Here is a 23,127-nt window from a genome sequence, read left to right as displayed (position 1 = left end):
GATGAGGTAATGTGGGATGAGAGGAACCGGAGGTTTTCCAACAAGAGGAAATGGTAAGAGAGAGAGCCAGCCTTACAGTGATCGGCTTGATGACAGGTCTATATGTCTCACCGAAGTCAATCCCTTCTTGTTGGTGAAACCCCTTGGGCCTTGGCAACGAGTCTTGCCTTAAATTTGTCTACAGAGCCATCTGATTTTATCTTCACCCAAATACGTACCCACTTACAACCAACGATATAAATGTTGGTAATGGGGGAACAGATCCCATGTGTCGTTGATCATAAAAAGACAAAGGATTGAATGTGATAATTCACCTCAATGATCTTTTGGGTGTTGGCTACTCTTATTTATAATTACATCACAGAATATTGGAAGAAGAATAAATTAAATACAAACATTGAAAACAATGAAAACTTAGAGAACCAAGAACTGAAGATGGTTGGATATTCTGGATGTCGAGGTAAATTCATAGCACCTGGCTGATGACTTTTCATTTGACGAGGTGGGTGCACTTCATTTGGCTGAGGACTTTTCATTTGACGAGGTGGGTGCACTTCATTTGGCTGATCACTGTTCACGTTCAACTTTTCGTTTTCAGCAGACATGTCTTGCATTGATGCTTCAATAGCCCCCCGCAATCGCAACGTTGGAGGTGCAACGTTGAGATTGTTCCGTAATAAGCAGAAGCGCACTGTTGGGAGAGGCTTTGTGAGTATATCGGCAATTTGGTCTTTGCTGGACAGAAATCTAACTTGAAGAGTTTTCTTGGCAACACGATCACGAACAAAATGGTAATCAATTTCGATATGTTTCGTGCGAGCATGATAAACTGGGTTAGAGGACAAATAGGTGGCACCAATATTATCACAGTAAAGAGTGGGAGCTGAAGGCAGAAAAACCCCAAGGTCATGAAGAAGATATTGTACCCACAATAGTTCAGCAGATGCATTAGCCAAGGCTTTGTACTCGGATTCAGTACTAGATCGAGAGACCGTTGGTTGTTTTTTTGAGCTCCAAGAGATTAAATTGTTGCCAAGATAGATGCAATAACCAGAGGTAGACTTTCTGTCATCAGGGCAACCAGCCCAATCAGCATCAGAAAAAGCACTAAGATGCATGGAGGAGCATTTGGAAATGAATAACCCATAAGTGATTGAGTGTTTTAAGTATCGAAGGATTCGTTTAACCGCAGACCAATGATCATTCCGAGGGTCATGCATGAATTAAGCCACTTTATTGACAGCAAAGGCAATGTCTGGTCTTGTGAAAGAGAGATACTGAAGAGCTCCCACTGTGCTTCTGTACAAGGTTTTATCAGAAAATGAAGGTCCCCTGAATTTGCTGAGAGAAGTGGATGAAGACATTGGAGAGTGGACTGGTTTGGCGTGAGTCATTTTTGTGCGGTGCAAAAGATCAGAAATGTATCTCTGTTGTGAGAGAAATAGGCCTTTAGCTTGGCGAATGACCTCAACACCAAGAAAGAAGTTCAAGTTTCCCAAATCTTTGATAGGAAAATCATGGGACAATGTGGCAATAAGCTGAGATAACACATTATTGCTTGAGCCAGTAAGTATAATGTCATCAACATAAATGAGAGCAAAAATCCGAATGCCAGCAGAATTAAAAATGAATAACGAACTGTCCGTTTTGGACCCATGGAAACCAAGTTCAAGAAGTCTTGTACTCAATCGGGAGAACCAAGCACGAGGTGCTTGTTTTAGGCCATAAATGGCCTTTTGAAGCTTGCAGACTGCATGAGGATGCTGGGGATGAGAGAAGCCCGGTGGTTGGGCCATGTAAACTGTTTCAGATAGGTGACCATGGAGAAAGGCATTACTTACATCGAATTGGCGAAGTGGCCAGCCAGATGAAACCGCCAAAGAGAGCACAGTCCGAATAGTGATGGGTTTAACCACCGGACTAAATGTTTCTTCAAAATCAATGCTAAGTTGTTGATGAAAGCCCTTGGCAAAAAGACGGGCCTTATATCGTTCTACACTGCCATCAGCTTTTCTTTTAATTCTGAATATCCATTTGGAGCCAACCACATTCATTGAGGGATGATAGGGAACCAAGGACCATGTCCCATTGTGAAGGAGAGCATTAAATTCCTCTGACATGGCTTGTCGCCAAACAGCATCCTTGACAGCTGAGGTGAAGGAGGTGGGTTCTTTTTTTGAGCAAGAAAGTTCAGTGGTAAGGGCTCTGGGTAATGGATAGCAAATTGTGCCATCGGTGAACACTTTGGGTTTGGAAATATGATGCTGAGACCGGGTTTGCATGGTATGAGTACGAAGTGGAAGGGATGGGTTGTTGGGTTGTGCAAGAGCGACTGTTGAAGATAGATTATTACTTGAGTGATCTGTTGTGGAAGCAGGAGACTCTGGGACAGGGGAGGGTAAGGGATGGGGCAAATCTGAGGGAGTCGAAATATTTGGAGTTGCAGAGGAACCTGCAGGAGGAGTGGCATTAGTAGGTGGAGTGGCAAAGAGACTGCGGGTATCATGTGTCAGAGAGCTGACTAAATGTTGCGAGTGTGCTGGAGAGGCCTCAAGAGAATGGGGAGTAGATGTGGACTGTGCAAGGCGAATTTCATGAGGTAGAAGGCTGGTTGTATGGTGTGGGAGGGCTGGAGAATTTGTGAGCTGGTGCTGAAAAGGAAAAACAGATTCGTTAAAAATAACATGTGTGGCTATATAGACACGACCAGTTGAGATGTTGAGACATTTGTACCCTGAATGTGGCTTGCTGTAGCCAAGAAAAACACAGGATTGAGAGCGGAAGGAAAATTTGTGAGAATTGTAAGGCCTTAGGAGAGGCCAACACTCACAACCAAAAATTTTAAGAATGTTATAGTTAGGGCTCTTTTGGAAAAGAATTTCAAAAGGAGATTTAGAGGGATTGTTGGAAGATGGAAGCCTATTAATTAAGTAGCATGCGGTGTCAAAAGCATCATCCCAAAATTGAAAAGGCACATGAGAATGAGAAAGAAGAGCCAAACCTGTGTCAACAATGTGACGGTGCTTCCGTTCAACACTTCCATTTTGATGGTGAGTATAAGGACATGTTTGACGGTAGGAGATGCCATGTGTAGCAAGCATACGTTGGAGAGGAATAAATTCTCCACCGCCATCAGTTTGAACACTTTTGATTCGACAATTGAAGTAATTTTCAACAAGAAGTTTAAAACGAGAAAAGACAGAGGAAACATCAGATTTAGTTGTTAAGGGAAACAACCAAGAGTAGCAACTAAAATCATCAACCACACATAAATAGAATCGTTTATTAGCATTGGATTACAAGGGGGCTGGGCCCCATACATCTAAAAATAAAAGTTCCAAAGGACCATGAGAAACAGATGGTGATGGACCAAAGTGAAGGCGATGAGATTTGCCTTGTTGACATGAGGAACACACTGCCGAAGGCTTATTTGATGAGACTGGAAGATGATAACTGGAGATAACACGACGAGCGATTCTAAGTGCAGGATGACCAAGACGATAATGCCATTGATCCACCGAAACTCGCTCACCAATAAGTGCAGTAAGATTGGAGGACATGGGCTTATTTATTGGCCACGGATATAGGCCACCCCTACTCGGGCCTTGAAGGAGCAATCTCCTCGTGCGAATATCCTTGACACGAAAACATGAGGGATGAAATTCAATAAACACATTGTTATCATGAGTAAATTGATAAACAGAAATAAGATTCTTTTGAATTTCAGGGACATGTAACAGTGAGGATAATTGAAAATTGCGAGAAGGAGTAGATAAATTTTCCAAACCCGTGTGTAAAATTTTCAAACCTTGGCCATTTCCTACACGAATCACCTCATTGCCAGAGTATTCATCAGATCGGACATTCAGCTTTGCTAGATCATTAGTGAGGTGATTGGTAGACCCAGTATCTGGGTACCAATTCATATCAGGAGAGGAGGAGGGTGATGTGAGATAGGCTGCTGGAGGATAACTATCACCTTGATAGGAGTGATCAAACCGATGGTAGCATTTTGCTGCTGTATGGCCTGGCTTGTGACAGACTTGGCAATGTGGACGATTTGATGAGTTGAAGGAAAACGTAGAGGATGAGCCTCTTCCACGTCCTCTGCCACGACCACGACCTACTGGAGGACCAGAATTGCTGCGATGATTTTTGGAATAATTGGAGTTCTGACGTTGAGCCATATTGATGCTAGATTGTGAGAGATCAATGACACTATTGGCAAGTTCAAGACGTTGCTCATGAGTTAAAAGTAAACTATATAACTCATCCAGGGAAACAAGTTCAAGACGTGTTGTAATAGATGTAACAAGTGGATCATATTCAGTGCCTAGCCCAGCCAAAATGTAGGAAACAAGTTCTGTCTCTCGAAGTGCTTCATTGCTGGCAGCAAGAGTGTGGGCAAGATTTTGGGCTTTTTGATAGTAGTCAGAAACAGAGAGAGCATTCTTTTTTAGGGTGGCTAGTTGATATCTTGACTGCATAATCTTGGCTTTTGATTGGGAGGAAAACATTTTTTCTAAAGTAAACTAGACATCCCGAGAGGTTTCATGAGAAACCACATGAGTAAGAATGGGTTCAAAAGTGTGGATATTAACACACTGAGAATAAGTTTGTCTTGCTGATACCAAGCCATATAGGCTGGATTTTCAATGAGAGTTGAAGAAGAGGCATCATCTGTGATAGAGGTAATCACCTTTGGTGGGCAGGGGGTGGTGCCATCTAAATAGCCATTTATATTATGGCCTTGAAAATAAGGAAGCAGCTGGGAACGCCATGAGGGATAGTTGTCACGGGTTAACTTGATTTGAAAATTGGGATTGATATTAGAGAGAGGAACAATGACAGCAACTGGATTATTAGGAGAACTTGAATGAGTATGGGATTGAGTTTGGGAAGATGAATTGGAGGCCATGGATATAGACGATGGTCTTAATATGCTCTGATACCATAAAAAGACAAAGGATTGAATGTGATAATTCACCTCAATGATCTTTTGGGTGTTGGCTACTCTTATTTATAATTACATCACAGAATATTGGAAGAAGAATAAATTAAATACAAACATTGAAAACAATGAAAACTTAGAGAACCAAGAACTGAAGATGGTTGGCTATTCTGGATGTCGAGGTAAATTCATAGCACCTGGCTGATGACTTTTCATTTGACGAGGTGGGTGCACTTCATTTGGCTGAGGACTTTTCATTTGACGAGGTGGGTGCACTTCATTTGGCTGATCACTATTCACGTTCAACTTTTCGTTTTCAGCAGACATGTCTTGCATTGATGCTTCAATAGATCAAGTCATTTAATTTGGTAGCCATGGTAACCCTCCATGTAGGAGACTTCACAAGAGGCTAGGGTTCGATGTCACCCGGTGAGATGGAGGCAGTGAAAGCTCAAGGCACAAAATTACGGATGGTGCCGTACGTCATGGAATTGTTTGTGGGTAACAATATTATCCTTCAACCTTGTGCGCATCTGATGGCTTCGTTGAGGAGCAGAGGGTTTAGGTTGGGCAAGACAGGAGCCGGAGATTGAAGAAGAAGGCCCCAATCGCTATGGAGAGCCTTAATTTTCCTATTCAATATTAAACGTTCAAAGGAATTTTAAAATTGAATAAAAATCGTACGTAGTGACATCAAATTTGCAACACATGGGAGACAACCACGTAGAGCGACTTAAAGAATCCACAAATGAGACCAAAAAAAATTCCATCAACACAATTAACAAGGGCAGAACCCCATATATACATCTGCGAAAATAATTTTCAAAGGAAAGTGAGCCCTGGACTCGGAAGCAAAAAAAAAAAAAAAAATGCAAACGATGGCTTTTGGCCATTTGACAAGAGGGAGATAGACAAAGCCTTATTTGTGAAAGTGCATAGGAAGTTGAAACTTGACGAAGGATCCAAAGGGCAAGATTATGCCACCTGATGATGGATGGCCATGGACTTAGCCTTTTGGAAGTAATCGGTGATGGAGAGGTTGGCTTTCTTTATGTTAGCTAGCTGAAAGTACTGAATTTGCATGCAGCACTCTTGCATGGTTGTGCGAGGAGAACATTTTTTCTAGCTAGGTTGAGCCAAACATCATATCACAAGAGGTGGTGCAGCTAATAAAATGAAGTGTAAACTTCTGTATCCACCATATGGGGAAATGAAGAAATAGATCTATTCTGGAATATTTGGTAGGGATAATGTTCCAGGCTATTTTTCAAAGAAAAAAAAATTGAGTCGATCACTCAGGTTCAATTTCCAAAGAGAGGTCCAGGATTTGGGGAGGGAAAGATTGGAAGAGAGTAGTTTAAAAGCTGACTTTTTGGTGAAAAGCCCGGCCAGAGTTTGAAGCTGTCCACAAGTAACAGATGCATGGTGGGGTACTTCAAGGAGATCCTGATCGATCTTGAGAATTATGTGAATGGTGGAGAGGGTAAAAAGGGAGCGGAGGAGAGTCAGGAGACCGAGCCCAAAGAAGATGGGGAGGAAGTTAGGGGTTGAAAATTTGAGTAAAACGAGGAGTTTAAGGATGAGAGGCTTTGGGGAGAAGTTAAAGAAAGGTGGCAAAGAGCATTTTAAGCTGGATTTGTTGCAAAGGTCTGGGATCCGAAAGGCTACACGTGCGGTGGGGAATGGAAATTTTGGCTCAGTGAGAGTTGAGGGGACAAGGCGTCAGGTGGGAAAATGGGAGTCAGGATGACACATGGCTTGGGCCAGCTTGCAGGCGTGCAACCATGGGAGATGGTTTGAAGTAGACAATCTGGTTCTGATTTGAACTAGCAAGCTGCCTAGCCTCTTCATCGTCCTCGAAGTGCTCCTCAGCGGATGGCTCATGAAGATCGGGGGGTTAGGAGCCTCCATATTTTCACCTTGCATAGGAAAACCGGTCGGTCAGGGGGCGAGAGGATATACGTCGTGGCCTTCAGAGAGGTTCCATAACGATCCGCAGTTGGTGCAGTAATCCGTTAGACGCTCAAACTTGAACTGGATTCAAGCAGGGACAATGGATTTCCTAACATGCATGATGCATCAAGCTCCACATGGACACATAAGTACGTACGTACCCTCTACAGATGAGGCCAGGCGTATCAAAATCCTCCACTTCCACAAGTGTTCCTATTAGATTTATTTTTGTTGCTGGTAGTCATTATGGACCTTCATTGTACCACAAGTACATGGTGGTAAAGGCTTGTAATTGAGTAGTTCATCCCATAATCCCTTGAGGATGGTGAAATAGCTACTCACAGAAAGATTATCTTGTCTCAAGTCAGAAATGGACTTTTGAATCTGAAAGATTCTAGGTCCATTCTGTTGTGAGAACCGATCCATAAGATCGGTCCACATTGCCTCAGCGGTATCAACACAAATGATACTAACTCCAATTTCCTTAGAAACAGAATTAATGATCTAAGAAAGTACCATGTTGTTGCATCGCGTCCATGGCAAGAAATCTGGACTGGAAGGATCGGGGCTTTGGCAAACCTCCATTGATGAAAAGAACCTTGTTCTTCGCAGTCAGTGCCTTGAGCATTGATCGACTCCAAGTGTAATAATTGTCTCCAGTCAATGATTGAGAAACAAGAGGAATTCCTGGATTATCTCCGTTGTGGAGATACAATGGATTAGAAGAATCCATCGCTGAAGAAGATGAAGTGAGAGATAGGTTTTCCATAAAAAAAAATGATGAAGAACAGAGAAGAATCAAGAAAAAAAAAAACTTGATTTGAAAGGAACAATCACGAAAGAAAAATCACGAAAGCTCTGATACCATATTGAATTTCTGTTATTGAATGATTGATGAAGAACAGAAACAAACAGATGCTAGGAATTGTACGAGAGAGAGAGAAAAATGAGAGAAGAGGAATCCTCTGTTTTCTGTATTAATCAAAGTAAATTGTAAAGTTACAAGAATCTGCAGAATATATATTATATTACAAAGCTTGCTGAGCAAGTACGCTAACTGTCTATGCTAACTAACAGCTGTACAAAAAGGTCACATGTACATATGAAAAATAAATCTAATAGTTCCTTTAAAGTTTTTGCCAATACTATACGAACAGTAGCCTTGGAAGTCATACGTACCCAAGAGTGGCAGACCATTGAACTTGAACCCAAAAGGAAAATGTCCAAGCTAAGCTTTTGGGGTTGTAAACCGAACCACGTACAATGGAGGCAAGGGGTTTATGGGAGATGCATGATCGAGTTGCCCCACAAGACCATGACTTGAGAGGTTTGGATTATCCAAAGGGATAGATTCCAGTAGGGAAGCTGATCGAATCTTCCCATCCCTGTCACACGTTATTGTAATTTTAAGGGATAAAAAGGTATCAATTCTCAAGTTCACGCTATTAATTAGGAACAGTACTCAACCATTCAACTCAAATTTTCCAGCAAATCTATTGAAGGAAACTTCTTATATATATGATTTTATTTTGAAGGAGGAAACTTCTAATATGATTCTACTGCATGCCATTATTGTCTCTGTCTGATGGGCAATAACTATATATTTCCACAATAATTTCTACTACTTTTCTGTTTGAACACATGTAAATGACGTATATATGTTGATGTATCAATGGAAGGAGTAATATTAGAAATTATATTTTTATCTCAAAATGCTAATATGTTAGTTTCAACTAATCCTTGAATCAGTGGCGGAGGCAGAATTTTGGTTCAATAATGTCAAGAAATTTTATTTTTATTTTCTAATGAAAGAAAAACTAAATTTGAACAAAAATTAATTAAAAATATAATTAGCATTGTTTAAAACATATATAAATGTACATCAACACGAGCTCGTTTAGAATCATTATTGTTCTCGATAATCTTAACTAACTACAATTATATATTTCATACAATTAAAGTATGTAACAAAAACTAAATATATTCATAAGCTAGTTAATTTAAAAGAGCAATTAATCTAAATATAAAAGCTTAATCAATGTAAGAGTTTGATTACATACCTATATCATTTTAAGAAAGAAACTGAATTTGAATTATTAAAGGCTTGAAATACGAAGAAATACTATAAAAAGAAATCGCAAATTGGTGATTTGTTGAAGGGCTTCTAATTCTCTCTAATTTGTAAAATAACAGGTTACGATTTCACAAATAACCAGATCGAGGTCCAGACTTTTAAATATATACCTGGATAATGGGTTTAAATATAATAGGTAATAGGTATTATATTTATTTTAAAATATAAATATAAAATAAAATAAAATAAAGCAAGTTTAAAGTTGGTACCTTTAGTTCATGCTTTTAAAATTTTTGACTTTTGTGAAAATGGTTCACAGATGTCCCATTAAGCTTAAAGTCTTAAACATTTCTTTCTACGCTTAAGCCTTATCCACTTAAGCGAGCGTTTTCAACATTAGTGAAACGACTCGTTTTGGTAAACAAAAGATAAGCCTAACGGTGCGTTTTGGCCACCAAAAAAAAAAAAAAACCACCCCAACCCAGGGCATCTAAAAAATTAAACCATGAGAAAAAATTTTGGAAGGCGAAGGCGGGCATTTAACCACTCAGGACCTCCCCCCCTCCCTCCGCTCCTGTCCTGAATCAAGTTTTGTTATAAAAAAAATAAGAATATAAAGATTGGTTAGTACTATCACATCAGTATTATCAGATAAAAATGTGGAACATAGCATTACTCAAAAAATAAAATTATTTTTGCTTCCCGTCTCCTTTCTTCTTTCAACTTAATCATCTAGTTACAAGATCCACCTGAAGTAGAGCCTTCAATCGGATGAGAAGAAGCCGATATCAAAGAACCAACTTGCAAATGCAAAAAAGAGATCACTTGATAAAAAGGGAAGAAAAAAACAGAATTTCCCAAACCAGAAGACTGCTAGCATGTAAAAGGCTGACCATGTAGCAATCTCATACAATAATTAGGCCACTTATTTCAATCCATAATTGCATCATCTTCAAACTTCACTAGCTTACGTTTAGCCTTAAGTTAATAAACAACTATGTACATTGTTCTACTTTGTACTCGAAAATACACGGTGCAATGTTTATTAATCAATTAATTTGAATGTGCCGTACATCCTCTTTGATTTACTCGCAAGCTCTATAGACAAAAACCTCTGTTTTCTAACGCAATTCCAAGCAGGCTCTGAGTCACTGTCAGCTACACAACAAGTGCACTCAAGAATCACGGTAAATTGGTTGCGGCATCCACTTGAGATGCAAATTCAATTTCCCTGATTTTGCTTCATCTAGCTGGAACTGTTCTTTGTATTCCCCTTCCAATATAACCCTAGTGAGTGTCAAGATGCATCTCCCCATATAATCCTGCATGATTTAAAGATAAGTGTTAGCACACATTATACATGTACCCACATAAAAAAAAAAAAAAAAACCACCATAAGCAAGTTCTAAGCAGCAATCTTAACATTAAACATGTCGGGACAAATTTCTGTTTTTTAATCTTTAAAGGTAGAAATCACGGCCAATTGCATACATTAAACAACCTCTTTAATGGTTTAAGTAGAACAATTTTTTTTTTTCTTCTGAGCAATGGTTTTAAGTAGCATAGAATTATATTCAAGCAACTTCAAGCATAAAAGAATACACAAAGACATGCATGCATATAAACACTTTGTTTTTCTTTATGCTGGGATACTGAAACGTATGCATGCATATTGGCAAATGTCTACTAATCTTTCTTCATTATATGGGAAATATGCAACATTAGTTAGGATTTCCAGTCCACAGACCCCATACAAGAGCCAAGGCCAACACAGTTTAATACCCCGCATTGATTAATGCAGGAACTCCAAAGTAAACAAGAAGTGCATCTTGACAACAACAAAAAAAAAAAAAAAAAAAAAGAGTACAAAAATTACTAAAAAAAAATTAAATAGTAAATGTTTCTACCTTTCCAAATGTGTCATGGTCCCAGACTTCGAGGATTAACATATCATGTAATCCATCCTCAACAACAAAGTCAAAAGTTTGATTCCAAACCGGATTCAAGCTGTCATTCACAACCTGAGAAGCAAAAGGACATTTAAGGATCAAGTGAATTTATAACCTGTGTAATTAGAGATGGCTGCACTCTGCCCCCAAGAATCTAGAGAGAACTGATGGACATGCAAGTGGCTAGGAATCCACTAAAGATACAAAACAAAACAAAAAACACGCACACAAAAGGCAACAAGCGAAAGGGGGGAAGAAAAAAGAAGGCAAGCATTTTTAATTTACAATAACAGGAATTCTTAAGGATTTCCAATCATTGAGAGAAAAAAATGCTACAAAACTAACCCTAGTTTTGTTTCTTGTTTCTGATTTCTTCAAGGTGAGTACAACATAGGGATCAGCCTTCCCCATCAGATCCACCGCTGGCAATTCTTCAGCAGATATCACGGTAACAGAAAAAACTCCTCTAACAATAACCTCCTTTTTCTTCTGTATGACTGCTTTCTCATTTCCAAGAGCTTCTGTTCCATTCACCCCACTATTGAGAAACTTCTCCAAGGAGGTCAATGAAACATTAGGGGCAAAAGGATTGGTAAATCCGTTCTCCATGCCAGAAGGACAGTACAAAAGCTCCAAATGCACCTAAAGCACAAAGAAGAAAGAAATTTACTATGATTAAAATGAACATAAATATCCATGTAGCAAAAGAACAATAAAAAAAGAAATAGAACACCAAGTATATAATGGAGCAACATATAAAAGAAAGAGATGATGTAAATTTAGTTTGACATATTGTTCTGGGTTCAAATACCATGAACTATTCTCTGGAAATATTTTGTGAGCACTTGTATATATTTCTCCTACAACAAAAGGGCCCAACTGCCTGAAAGACAGACCCCAAGTTGTCCACAAAATAGTCAAGCACATGGATCGTGAAGGTCGGTTTCCATGATTTCTAACTGGAGCCTTCTTTCACACACACGAGAGTATACAAAATATCATATTGAGATAAGAATATTACTGTTTGAAACTTCAGCAGTATGGCATTGTTATAGTTGGCTTCTTTTCTTTCAACAGAAATTATTTCGAGAAAATATACCTCTCAAGGGAATATAGATTTACTTCTGAAGAAATATTATCCACAACACTAAATTGATAAGAAATCTTATATCTCAAGCTTCCAAATGAAAAATTCACGAGAATACTGAAGCCTCTGGCAAAAAGAAATCATTAAATTATTGTCAGCACTCTATCCTCTACAAGATAAAGATGGGTAGAGGAGGGTGTGGGTTTTGGGACTGTTTTAGGAAGAGAATAAAACAATGAAGATATTAATATAGATAGGACATTATGATGTCTTATAAATCTCATCAGGGGCCAGCTCATATAAACCATTGGCCTAGTACCATTGGGGGTACCACTGCCATCCAAGCTGGGGAGCCAATCTGATTTTTCAAGAAGCTATTGCTAGAACTAGAAGACAAAGCTTGGCAAGCCTATGATACATCCCAGAAAGCATTTATAGGACATGCAGGAAGTACCCTTCGTTTAAGAAGAAAGGCACAGACATCGTGGAAGTTAGATAATATAGCACATCTAAGGACAGAATATGCAATCTCTCGAAATTAACTAAAACAAAGATTTGCCAACTGAAAAAGAAAGGTAGATCAAAATCAATAACAATATAAAGATCCAAAGGAAGGATATTGTGTTCTCACCTGCCCCCTGTTTTTATTATCTCTCTGGACCTCCAAATCTTTAACAAGCTTCAACCAGACATCCTTCACTTTACCAGGTTGAAGTTCACTTAGCTGTATTCTAGCACACCCAATGAGCTCAGATGCCTGAACCCCCTCATTATCAAAAATTTTTACCACCAAATGTTGAGTGGATGCATCTTCAACAATAAATTCGAAGTGTTCGTTCCAGATCGGGTTTAGATCATTGTTCTGAAGAAAAAATATGGGGATCTCTTTCAAACCCAAGTGAATAAAACAGAAATAAAGGAAAAGCAGCAGAACTTACAATTGTTTTGCTAGTTTTCATTCTGTCACGTAAAGGCCGTACATACAATTCAGCATAGGGATCTGACTTTCCAATGATATCTTTATTCGTTAGCCCCTTCGCTTGCACAAGCTTCACCTCTAATATCCCAACAGGCTTCAACTCCAGGTCACTAAAGAACAAAAACACCGACTATCAATTTACAATATGAATCAATGAGCAAAGACCACCATTCATCACACATCTCTCTTAATTGAGTCACTCAATGCATGTATAACAAGGCAGCCACTTAATAATGACAACAATCAATGAGTAATGACCACCTCCTCTCTTAACACCTTAATTTAGTCACTCATGGCATGTATGATAAGGCTGCTGATATATGATAACAATTATCATTAATGAGCAAAGACCACCACCAGCATCACTTCTGTGCGTGTGTGCGAGTATGCAAGGCTTGTGTATATCACGACTAAGCCATTTAGAGGCATCAGCATGCCTCTCCAATGCATTCATGGTATGCACAATGATGCCATTGTTGTTTGGTATGCACAATGATGCCATTGGTAACAACAACGTCAACAGCAAAGGTCAAAAGCTTAGTCATATCCTTGTCTATGTGTAAGCGTACCTATAATCCCCAGGCAAAATAGGTACAACTTTCCGAGCGGGCCACATAAGAGTATCTTCTATAGCATCCCGTATTGTCCCCTGTATAAACATATATACCTCTTTGTTACACCGAGATTTTATAATAATGCAAACCTAACATGTAAGATCAGATATACCTACCCATAGTGTTGAAAGACTAAAACCACGTGAATGGCATTACTTAGCCTAAAATAAAATAAAATGCCATGCCAACCATGACACAGCCAGAAGCAAACATTAATTTGCACCAGAACACATGTAAATCAATGCATATACTCAACAAATACAACGTACAATTACACAATCTTCAAATTACCAAATCTATATTCATCAACTAATTCCTCCGATGATGCAAACAAAGTTCAAATCCTAGATAAATTTGACACTTCATATAAACATACAAGAATTAGTTCCAATCCGCAAACTGAATATAGCCAATAACTATAGTTTAAAACCTTGACACCAACTGTACGTCACTCTGCAACAATGGACTCTCTTTATATCACCAAAACTGAGGTTAGTCAAAACCTCCAGGAAACATGAAGCAGTGCCAATTAGTTTCAATGGAGTCAAGTTCATGAATTAGATTGTGAACTTGAGCTGGTGCTTTTGCTCATAAGTACGTACCAAATTCAACCCAAACTTTAAATTTGAAAACACAATATTAAAAAAGCACACTCAGAATCTTCTGATTTTTGTTTGACTAACCTAATACGTTCAAAAGCACATTAAGCTTGAGTAGAAATTGTCAAGTAGGGTGTGAAACATACTCTATAACAATCACGCAAAAATGGAAGAATAGTGACAAATGATGGAATTTGCTCAAACCTCTATTGCATCGTAAAGCCCAGGAATCGCTGATATGTCGCCACCAATAACTTTAAGTGTAAAATCCAAATCTTTCTGCACGAGAAAAATTAAATGTTCACAAAACCTATGCATTTCTTATGGGTGTGTGCATCTGTGCGCGCGCGCGCGCGAGAGAGAGAGAGAGAGAGAGAGAGAGAGAGAGAGAGAGAGGCATTCCCTGGAGTCTGTCAACTAATTAAAACGCTGCTGAATACTCGAACCCCCCCCCCCCCCAACCCACCCACCCTCCTTTTCCTTGAAAAATAAAGATCCAAACGAGGTATGTCTTTTGAATGAATTAAATCAATTATAGATATTGTTAGTAAAGATAACTAAGAAAACCTAAAACTACGCATAGAATCTAATCCATCACCTAAAGCTCGGTATTTTCCAGATATTGGATAGTATATATTACAGTTGAGTTGCAGTCAGACTAATACATTACCCATTGAGAAGATAGATGCTTGCTTCAATCATTACAGATCTACATTACTACACATATATGTGTCAAGAGGCACACCTGTGCTAACATTCCTGTAAATCTTCATTTCTGTCAAACACTCTTTCGATATCTATAATATGTGTGCATATAACTTCCGTACTCCTAATATCTTAAAAGGATGGCTTTAGAAGGAGATACAGTACCTTTTCTCTTAGAGAACAACAAACAGCTCCAAAACATGGAAACTCATCAACCAGTGGCTTAAAAATCAACCTGAAAACCCCAGTGAATCCGATATTTTTCACCTAGCAGAGGAAAGAAAAATTAATAAAATCAAAGCATTCAGGTAGGACGCTTAATAAGAGACAATGGTGCACATAACAAGTAAACCATTTCAGAACATTCCAGTGAGCCCTCAGTGACAAGCACTCCATTAAATCTCTTTGCAGATTTTACGCATGAAAGAGGACGAGAAAAATCATTTTTGTGATTACTCATTTGGTCAGCACAAGATTTTTTTTTTTATGTACAAGTAAGAAAATTCATTAAAAGCGCAAAGGGCGCAACCCAAGTACGCAGGACATATAAAAGAGAAAAACCCCCAACAAGATCAAGGAGGAAAGAGAGCACAAAAATCTAGAAAGTTCAAAATATTGAGATGGGCATTAACATAGATCCACTCAAAGAGGAATTTAATAAAACAAAGTTGTAGATCTGAACTCGTCTTCTCGCATTCATCAAAACTTCGAGCATTCCTTTCTCTCAGAATGCACCGCTAGAAGGGATTAAATTCCAAACAATATTAAAATCATTCCAACTACACCTTCATTTCCAACACGCCAAGAGCTCCACCCCCCATCTTATGCATAACCCATTATACTCCAAACATCTAAAAAACTAAATTTTACAAATCTCTCGCAATATCACAATGAAGAAAGAGGTGATCAAGAGTTTCCCCACTCTTTTTACACATACAACGCCAATCCATCACTATGATGTGACGCTTGAGAAGATTATCCATAGTGACATATTTTCCTAAAGATGGTGTTCAAATGAAGAAAGCTACCCTCAGAGGAGCCTTAAGACTTTCAGATGCTCTTCCAAGGGAATGAGTCAACTTTGGGAAGGAGAACTTGTAAAAAGTCTTGACCTCAAAAGATCGCCTTTTCGAAGGAAACTAGGAACTTATCTTCACCTCCCCGACCCGTCCTAACAGAATACAATGCATTGAAAATAGAAGATACAAAGTCCACCTCCCAATCATGCACCTCACCATTGTGAACAAACATATGGCCAGCCACTAGAGCATCCTTATCCCTTGCAATGCAAAATAACTCCAAAAAGGGAAACCTCACATAACGATCCCACACCAAACGTCATGCTAAGATCTGGTCCGAAAGCCACCGTCCACCTCTATACTAACAAATCTAGGGAAGGCATCCTAGCCTCTCCTAATATGTTTCCATAGACTCACCCCATATGGCCCAGTGACACTATTAGAGCACTAACCACCTGCCAAACTACCATATTTTTATCCACTACCTGTCACTAAAAAGCCTCTCGCTCCACAGCATACCTCCATAACCACTTTCCCAAAAGAGCCTAATCGAAAGTGAGCAACCTCCTAATCCCCAAACCTCCAAGATGAAGAAGAGTACAAACCCGCTTCCAACTAACAAGATAGAACTTAAGACTCCCTATCCAAACCAACCCACAAGAAATCCCTCTATAATTTTTCTATCTGATTACTAACACCTACCAGGAGAGAGAAGAGAGAAAGGAAATATGTAGAAAGATTGGAAAGTGTGCTCTTGATCAACGTTAACTGACAACCCTTAGATAAATAGAGCCTTTTCCTACTCACTAACCTTCTCTCAATTTTCTCTATAATTGTATCCCAAATAAATTTAGCCTTGAATTGAGCACTCAGAGGGAGGCCCAAGTATTTCAACGGGAAAGACAAAAACCCTACACCCTAGAATACGAGCCAAACCACTCACATTCAACACATTACCAACATGAACCAATTCAGATTTAGCCATATTAATCTTCAACCCTTGAACAACTTCAAAACAAAGGAGAACACATCACAGATACCAAAAATAATCCAGTGCAATCCCACAGAAAATAAGGATATCTTTCGCAAAAAGGAGTTGAAAGACAGATAGACATTATTTGAGACCCCATAGTGCATTCCCCTACATAGTTTGTAGAGTAATTTTTCACTAAGAAGGATTGCAATATAAAGAAGATAATTCCATATTGAAGATCTCTTGACCCACATACAATCCAATTCTACATCTTAGCGTTGAACTAATGAATAGATATTGAGCTTCACTTCGCGAGTCGGGAATGGCATCATTTATTAAAAAGTGCTAGTGTTGACAAGAGATGAGCTAAAGAGGTGGTCCGGCAGTTAACCAGACCCTGCCACATATAGACAGTAAGCAAGAGCTGTGCCGGCTTATCCGGAAAATGAAATTCTTGTCACCCCAAATGATACTACCTCTTTGCTAAGCACATGAATGCTTGATCGAGAAAAGCAAGCAAAGAAGCAGCAAATGAATTGTCATTCCTAGCCCTCACCAAAAACCAGAAATAAAACCCCTACTCACAGTGGTTGACATCATTTGATTCAAAGCTTCCATAACAATCATAAAAAGGAGGGAGGACAGAAGGTCACCTTGTCTCAGACCACAAAAGCTATTGAAAAAAATGCTAGGAGTACTATTAATTAGATTAGAGAGCTGAACAGTGGAATACAGTACGCAATCCAACTCTATCATTTCTCCCCAAAGCCACATCTCCTTAACATGTATAATAAAAAATCCTAGCTAACGTGGTCATATGCCTTCTCTAAGTCAAATTTACATAAAACTCCCGACTCGCCACATTTGAGACAATTATCTATACATTCATTGGTGATGAGAACAAAATATAAAATCTAACGACCTCTGGTAAAAGCATTCTGAGTTTTCAAAATTATGTTCTCCAAAACAGTTTCAATCAGAGAAACTCATGCTTCCGAGAAAAATTGAAGTTTCTGAAGTATTTTGGAAAAACAAATGGTGGTGGAAACTGCAAGAAATACAGCCACAATTATTTTGCAATTCCTCACCACATTCAAATTGGAGAAAATATAGCAAACCTAAAAGCTGCTACTTCAATTTTCACCTTCAAGGAATCTCATCCTTGATTAGAAAATAAAGGTTGGACATACATGCCCAAGCCATCCATCTACAACAACATAGACTATCATTCCCTACAACATAGACTACTTCAAACACCTCGACCCTGCCACTCATCTCAATACTAACCATCTGCCAAGCTACCATATTTTCATCGACTACCTATCACCAAAAAGCCTCTCACTCCACAGCATATCTCGATAACCACTTTCTCAAAACAGCCTAATTAAAAGTGAGCAAAATCCTAATCCCCAAACCTCCAAGATGAAGGAGAGTATAAACCTTCTTCCAATTAACATGAACTTAGACTCATTATACAAACCACCCCACAAGAAATTCCTTTACAATTTTCCTATCCGATTAGCAACACCTACTGGGATAGGGAAGAGAGAAAGGAAATATGTAGAAAAATTGAAAAGCGTGCTCTTGATCAACGTTAACCGACCACCCTTAGATAAATAAAGCCTTTTCCAACCCGCTAATCTTCTCTCCATTTTCTCAATAATTGTATCCCAAATAAATTTAGCCTTGAAAGGAGCACTTAGAGGGAGGTCAAAGCATTTCAATGGTAAAGACAAAAAAACCCTACAACCTATAATACGAGCCAAACTGGCATTCGGCACATTACCAACAAGAACCAATTCAGATTTAGCCAAATTAATCTTCAACTTTGAAACAACTTCAAAACAAAGGAGAACACATCTCAGATACCAAAAATAATCCAATGCAATCCCACAGAAAATAAGGGTATCATCCACAAAAAGGAGATGAGAGACGGATAATGAATTGTCATTCCTAGCCCTCACCAAAAAACCAAAAAATAAAACCCCCCAGTGGCTGCCATCAATCGATTCAGAGCTTCCATAACAATTACAAAAATGAGGGAGGAGAAAAGGTCACCTTGTCTCAGTCCACAAAAGCTATTGAAAAAAAATCACTAGGAATACTATTAATTAGAATAGAGATCCGAACAACAGAATGTAGTGCGCAGTCAAACTTTGTCATTTCTCCTCAAAGCCACATCTCCTTAACATGTATAACAAAAAATAAAATAAAATAAAAAATAATCATAGCGGACGTGGTCATAAGCCTTCTCTGAGACTCACCATATTTGAGACAACTATCTATACATTCATTGGCGAAGAGAACAAAATCTAAAATCTGATGACCTTTGATAAAAGCCTTCTGAGTCCTCGAAATGATGTTCTCCAAAACAGTTTTCAATCAGAGAAACTCATGCCCTAGAAAAGTTGAAGTTTCTGAAGTACTTAGGAAAAACAAATGGTGGTGGAAGCTGCTGGAAATAGAGCCACAATTGCTTTGCAGTTCCTCACCACATTCAAATTGCAGAAAATCTAGCATAACGTAAAAGCTGCTACTTCTATTTTCAACTTCAAGAAATCTCATCCTAGATTAGAAATAAAGGTTGCACATACATCTGCAACAACACCCCCCCCCCCCCCCCCCCCTCCTTTTTTCCCAAGGCCAAAAACACTTAAAGAGCAGTTTAACCTATTGCTTAGAGCATCCGTAGTAGCATCATGTAAAATACCTAACCAAAAGCACTTTGCTCTATTTTACTTACTCTTTTTTTAATACAAACTCTAACAGATTTTCTATTTCATTCTCTATTTTCTTTAAATTTTTTTTTTCTCTTTTTTTATTATTTTCTGAAGGGAGAGGAACCCCGAGAGAGAGAGAGAGAGAGAGATAATCAAAGATAAAGGAGAGTTTAGGGACTGAGAGTGAGTGGTGAAGAAAATCTTACCTATGCACACATGCCGACCCCAAGGTACAGAATTTCCTCTCGGCACTTTCCGTTTAGTTGCCGAGAAAATTGAATTAGAAGGAATGGAAAATTCTAAGTAGTTTTGATAGGCTTTAAAGTTTTTCACTCACTTTCTAGGAAGAGCAAGTGGATGAAGGCAATTTCGAAACTTTTCCCTGACTATCTATTTGATTGTAGAGAAGGTGAAGGAAAAGAGGGGAAAGTGAAAGTTTTGGGCTTCATATTGTAGGGGTTTCTCAGTTAATGGTAGAATTACCTTTCTTGAGTTCAACTTAGGGTTGCTAGTGGTTACCTTTCTCTTCGATTCAACGATGGTGGGACTACAGAGGTTGAGCGTTGAGCGACCGAGGGAGAGAGATAGATAGTGGGAGAGAGAAGATGAAAGAGAAAAGATTAAAAATTAGAACCTTTTGCTACAGAAATTAGCTAGAGGTTGCTAATTATTGTAGCAAAAAATGTCTTTTACATGCTTTGAAGATAATCTGTGGGAGATGCTCTTACATCAGTATCCAAATGAAAAGGTCCAGATTTCAATACAAAAAATCAGCAAAACATTATAGAAGACCACATTGACAGGATATACAGTAGATATTAAATCATGTGACATCTGAATATTAGGATTAAGTTTTATCAGTTCATTTGTTTTGCACTTTCAGATCTATAAATGAGGCCTCTGGTAGCAATTATTTACAAAGTAATAAGAATACATAAAAGAACAAAAAGAAAAAGTAAGTAAACGATTGAATTTTGGGACAACCACATAGCAAATGGTCTCAAAAAGCTTTATGATGACGTGAAATGGATAGGGTAAGAATGAGTTGATGAAATTCGCAGAGATGGAGCTTAAATATAGGTTTAACAGTCCTTCAGTTGGATTGAAAAAGCAGAGTTTTGACAGTATTGGAATGGAAATCTCAATTCCCAGAAGAAGATGCAGTGCTTTAAGCCTAATAATCCAAAACATGAGAAAAATACTGGGCCATCAAAGGCAATCAAATCAGTTGCTAGTGAGCAGAAGTAGGCAGCAAGTTTCACATTACCTGCACTGGAAGTGCTAAACCAACTCTGGTCTTAATATCCAGTACTATACTCGGGTTCCCATCCCAGTTCATCTCCAATTCCATGGTGACACCTTCTTCTTCATTCTCAACAATAGAAACTCCTGAAGAGCAACATATTTTCGTAAAAAACTCAAGATAAAGGCAACAGTGATACTATAGAGCACAAGTCTATGTACTTAGTTGTATAACAGACAAGCATGCTCAAATGGACCGTCATTCATTTTGGTAAACAAAAAAGGCAATCAATACCTAGTTCATAACTTCATAGGACACAATTATAAGGTTTCTCACAATGGGCTCTCGTGGGAAAGTTGCAAATATTAGAAATTTGTGTCATTAACTAGATGTGATGAAACTAACAAATAAAAACGGCAACAGAATTGTGTGTATCCGTCATACAAATACAAACTTCAAATTAAAATCATATATACTAGACTGAATGTAGCTAACCTGTAAATTGTGGTGCCACAGTACCAAGAGTGAACTTGGAAAATTTGAGCGCGGACAATATCATCGGTCTATATTGTTCCAGAACCGGCTCAACCGAAGTCTTTATCAGCTCAGACGCTGCCTACAAATACCAAGTTCACGTAAATGATTCTCACTAATAACAAAACAAAAGCACAAATATTCGCAACTGCAACTAAAATAAAAAGTCAAACCTCATTAACATAGGGCCAGATCTTTGTAAGATGAAGATTAAGCCAAGTCAACTGTACCCAAAAAGAAAAGAAAACAAAAACATCAGCCTCTATATCAACGACAAAAGACTTGGAAAACCGTGAACGAGAGAGAGAGAGAGAGAGAGAGAGAGAGAGCGTGAGAGCTCAACTTCTGGCGCTGAGAGAAGACGACCCAAGACGGGTAGCGGTCGGGAGAGAGGATCTTTCTGGAGTCTTCAACGGAAATCCTGGCAAAAGCGGCTATGGTGGTGGCCAGTTGGGTCCGGCGGTTGGACCGCACGTTCTCGTACCGGACGAACCCCACTATCAGCGCCAGTCCCACGGCGAGTCCCAGTATCAGCCCCACAAAGAACCCCATTTTCCGTCTTCTTCGTCTTCACTGATCCGATCAGAGCAGAAAGAGGCTTCTGCTGAATGACAAAGAAGCACTGTGCGATTAGATTTTAGTGGCGATTAGGATTCTCGTTGGAATCAACATTTGGGCGGACTAAATCGCTTTGGACTTTTATCCTTCTCCTCCAGGTGTCGGAACTCGGAAAGGAAGCGAAGGGCTCTGCCGACATAGAAAGGAAAGGAAAAAAGGGAACCTTTTCATTTGGGCGTTGGCGGTGGCCAATCGAATTTCAACACGTCGGCACCCGGGGGATTTTGAGATGGATTTGGTTTTCTAACTTTTCTTGGCTTAAAAGTTTGGCGGAAGAGGATCCTGTTCATTTACCGGTACAATCAAAGCCATTATGAAATGTAATTCTTAACAATAATGTGTTATATGAGTCAATTTTGTGTAAGATTTTGAGAGAAAATTAACTTAGGAACATAAAAAGAATCACAAAACACTTACCACTAAGTGCTTAAATTGAAGAACTAAGATTGAACATATGTGAATTTGTTGAATCTCATGACCCTCACACAATTTCTATACGGAAAATGATGGATAAAGTTTTCAGACTATCTTATTTTCACGTAAAAATTGTGACCGGTGAAAAATCACTAGTTTATTTATAGATAGACCAAGACTCTTATTCACAATTTTAACATTGTTTCCTTCCATCAAGGAAGACAACGGTTGGACATAACTTGAATTCAGTTGTGGGCCTACGAGAATCGTCTCCTATTTGAATTGGTATTCCTTCTTTAAGTAGGAGAAGAATTCCTTTTAATCACCAAATTGTTCTTGTTATGGGCCTAATTAGGAGCCACATGGGTTGTGCTTTTAGTATTAGGACGTGTTGTATGTAATGGATAAGTAGTTTATCTAAAAGTTCTAGTAGTGGGACATGTTGCATGTCACTAGTAAGTAGTTATCTTTCAGTTATCATTTATTCTCTTTTTCTCTAGCAAGTAACATGTGAGTAGTTACGTGGTAAGGGGTCAATTAGTTACTTGATAGAGTGGGTTATTAACTTATTGAGTAGTTAATTGAGTCAGCAGTTATGTTAGTAATAGGTTATCAGTTATTTGCTTTGTGTCTCATGTATTTAAGTCCAAGTATTTCCATGAATAGATATCGAAGTATTTGAATCCAAACTCGTG

General features: G+C 38.7%; 1 protein-coding gene across 1 annotated transcript; it reads right to left on the bottom strand.

The window, feature by feature from the left end:
* Nucleotides 1-9,786: 9,786 nt before the first annotated feature.
* Nucleotides 9,787-22,201, bottom strand: LOC133857225 (synaptotagmin-5-like). Its single transcript, XM_062292408.1, has 12 exons — nt 21,738-22,201; nt 21,574-21,619; nt 21,362-21,482; nt 20,891-21,012; nt 15,077-15,178; nt 14,411-14,485; nt 13,563-13,642; nt 12,953-13,103; nt 12,646-12,876; nt 11,273-11,569; nt 10,886-10,999; nt 9,787-10,300 (listed from the first exon to the last, which is right to left on the bottom strand). Exons 1-12 carry the CDS (start codon nt 21,950-21,952, stop codon nt 10,154-10,156), a joined length of 1,701 nt encoding a protein of 566 aa, XP_062148392.1. The 5' UTR covers nt 21,953-22,201; the 3' UTR covers nt 9,787-10,153.
* Nucleotides 22,202-23,127: the final 926 nt, after the last annotated feature.

The sequence above is a fragment of the Alnus glutinosa genome, chromosome 14 (assembly GCF_958979055.1).
Source record: "Alnus glutinosa chromosome 14, dhAlnGlut1.1, whole genome shotgun sequence".
NCBI classification, from domain to species: Eukaryota; Viridiplantae; Streptophyta; class Magnoliopsida; order Fagales; family Betulaceae; genus Alnus; species Alnus glutinosa.
The sequence above is the reverse complement of the archived record's forward strand: the minus strand, read 5'-3'. Positions and strand labels throughout refer to the sequence as shown.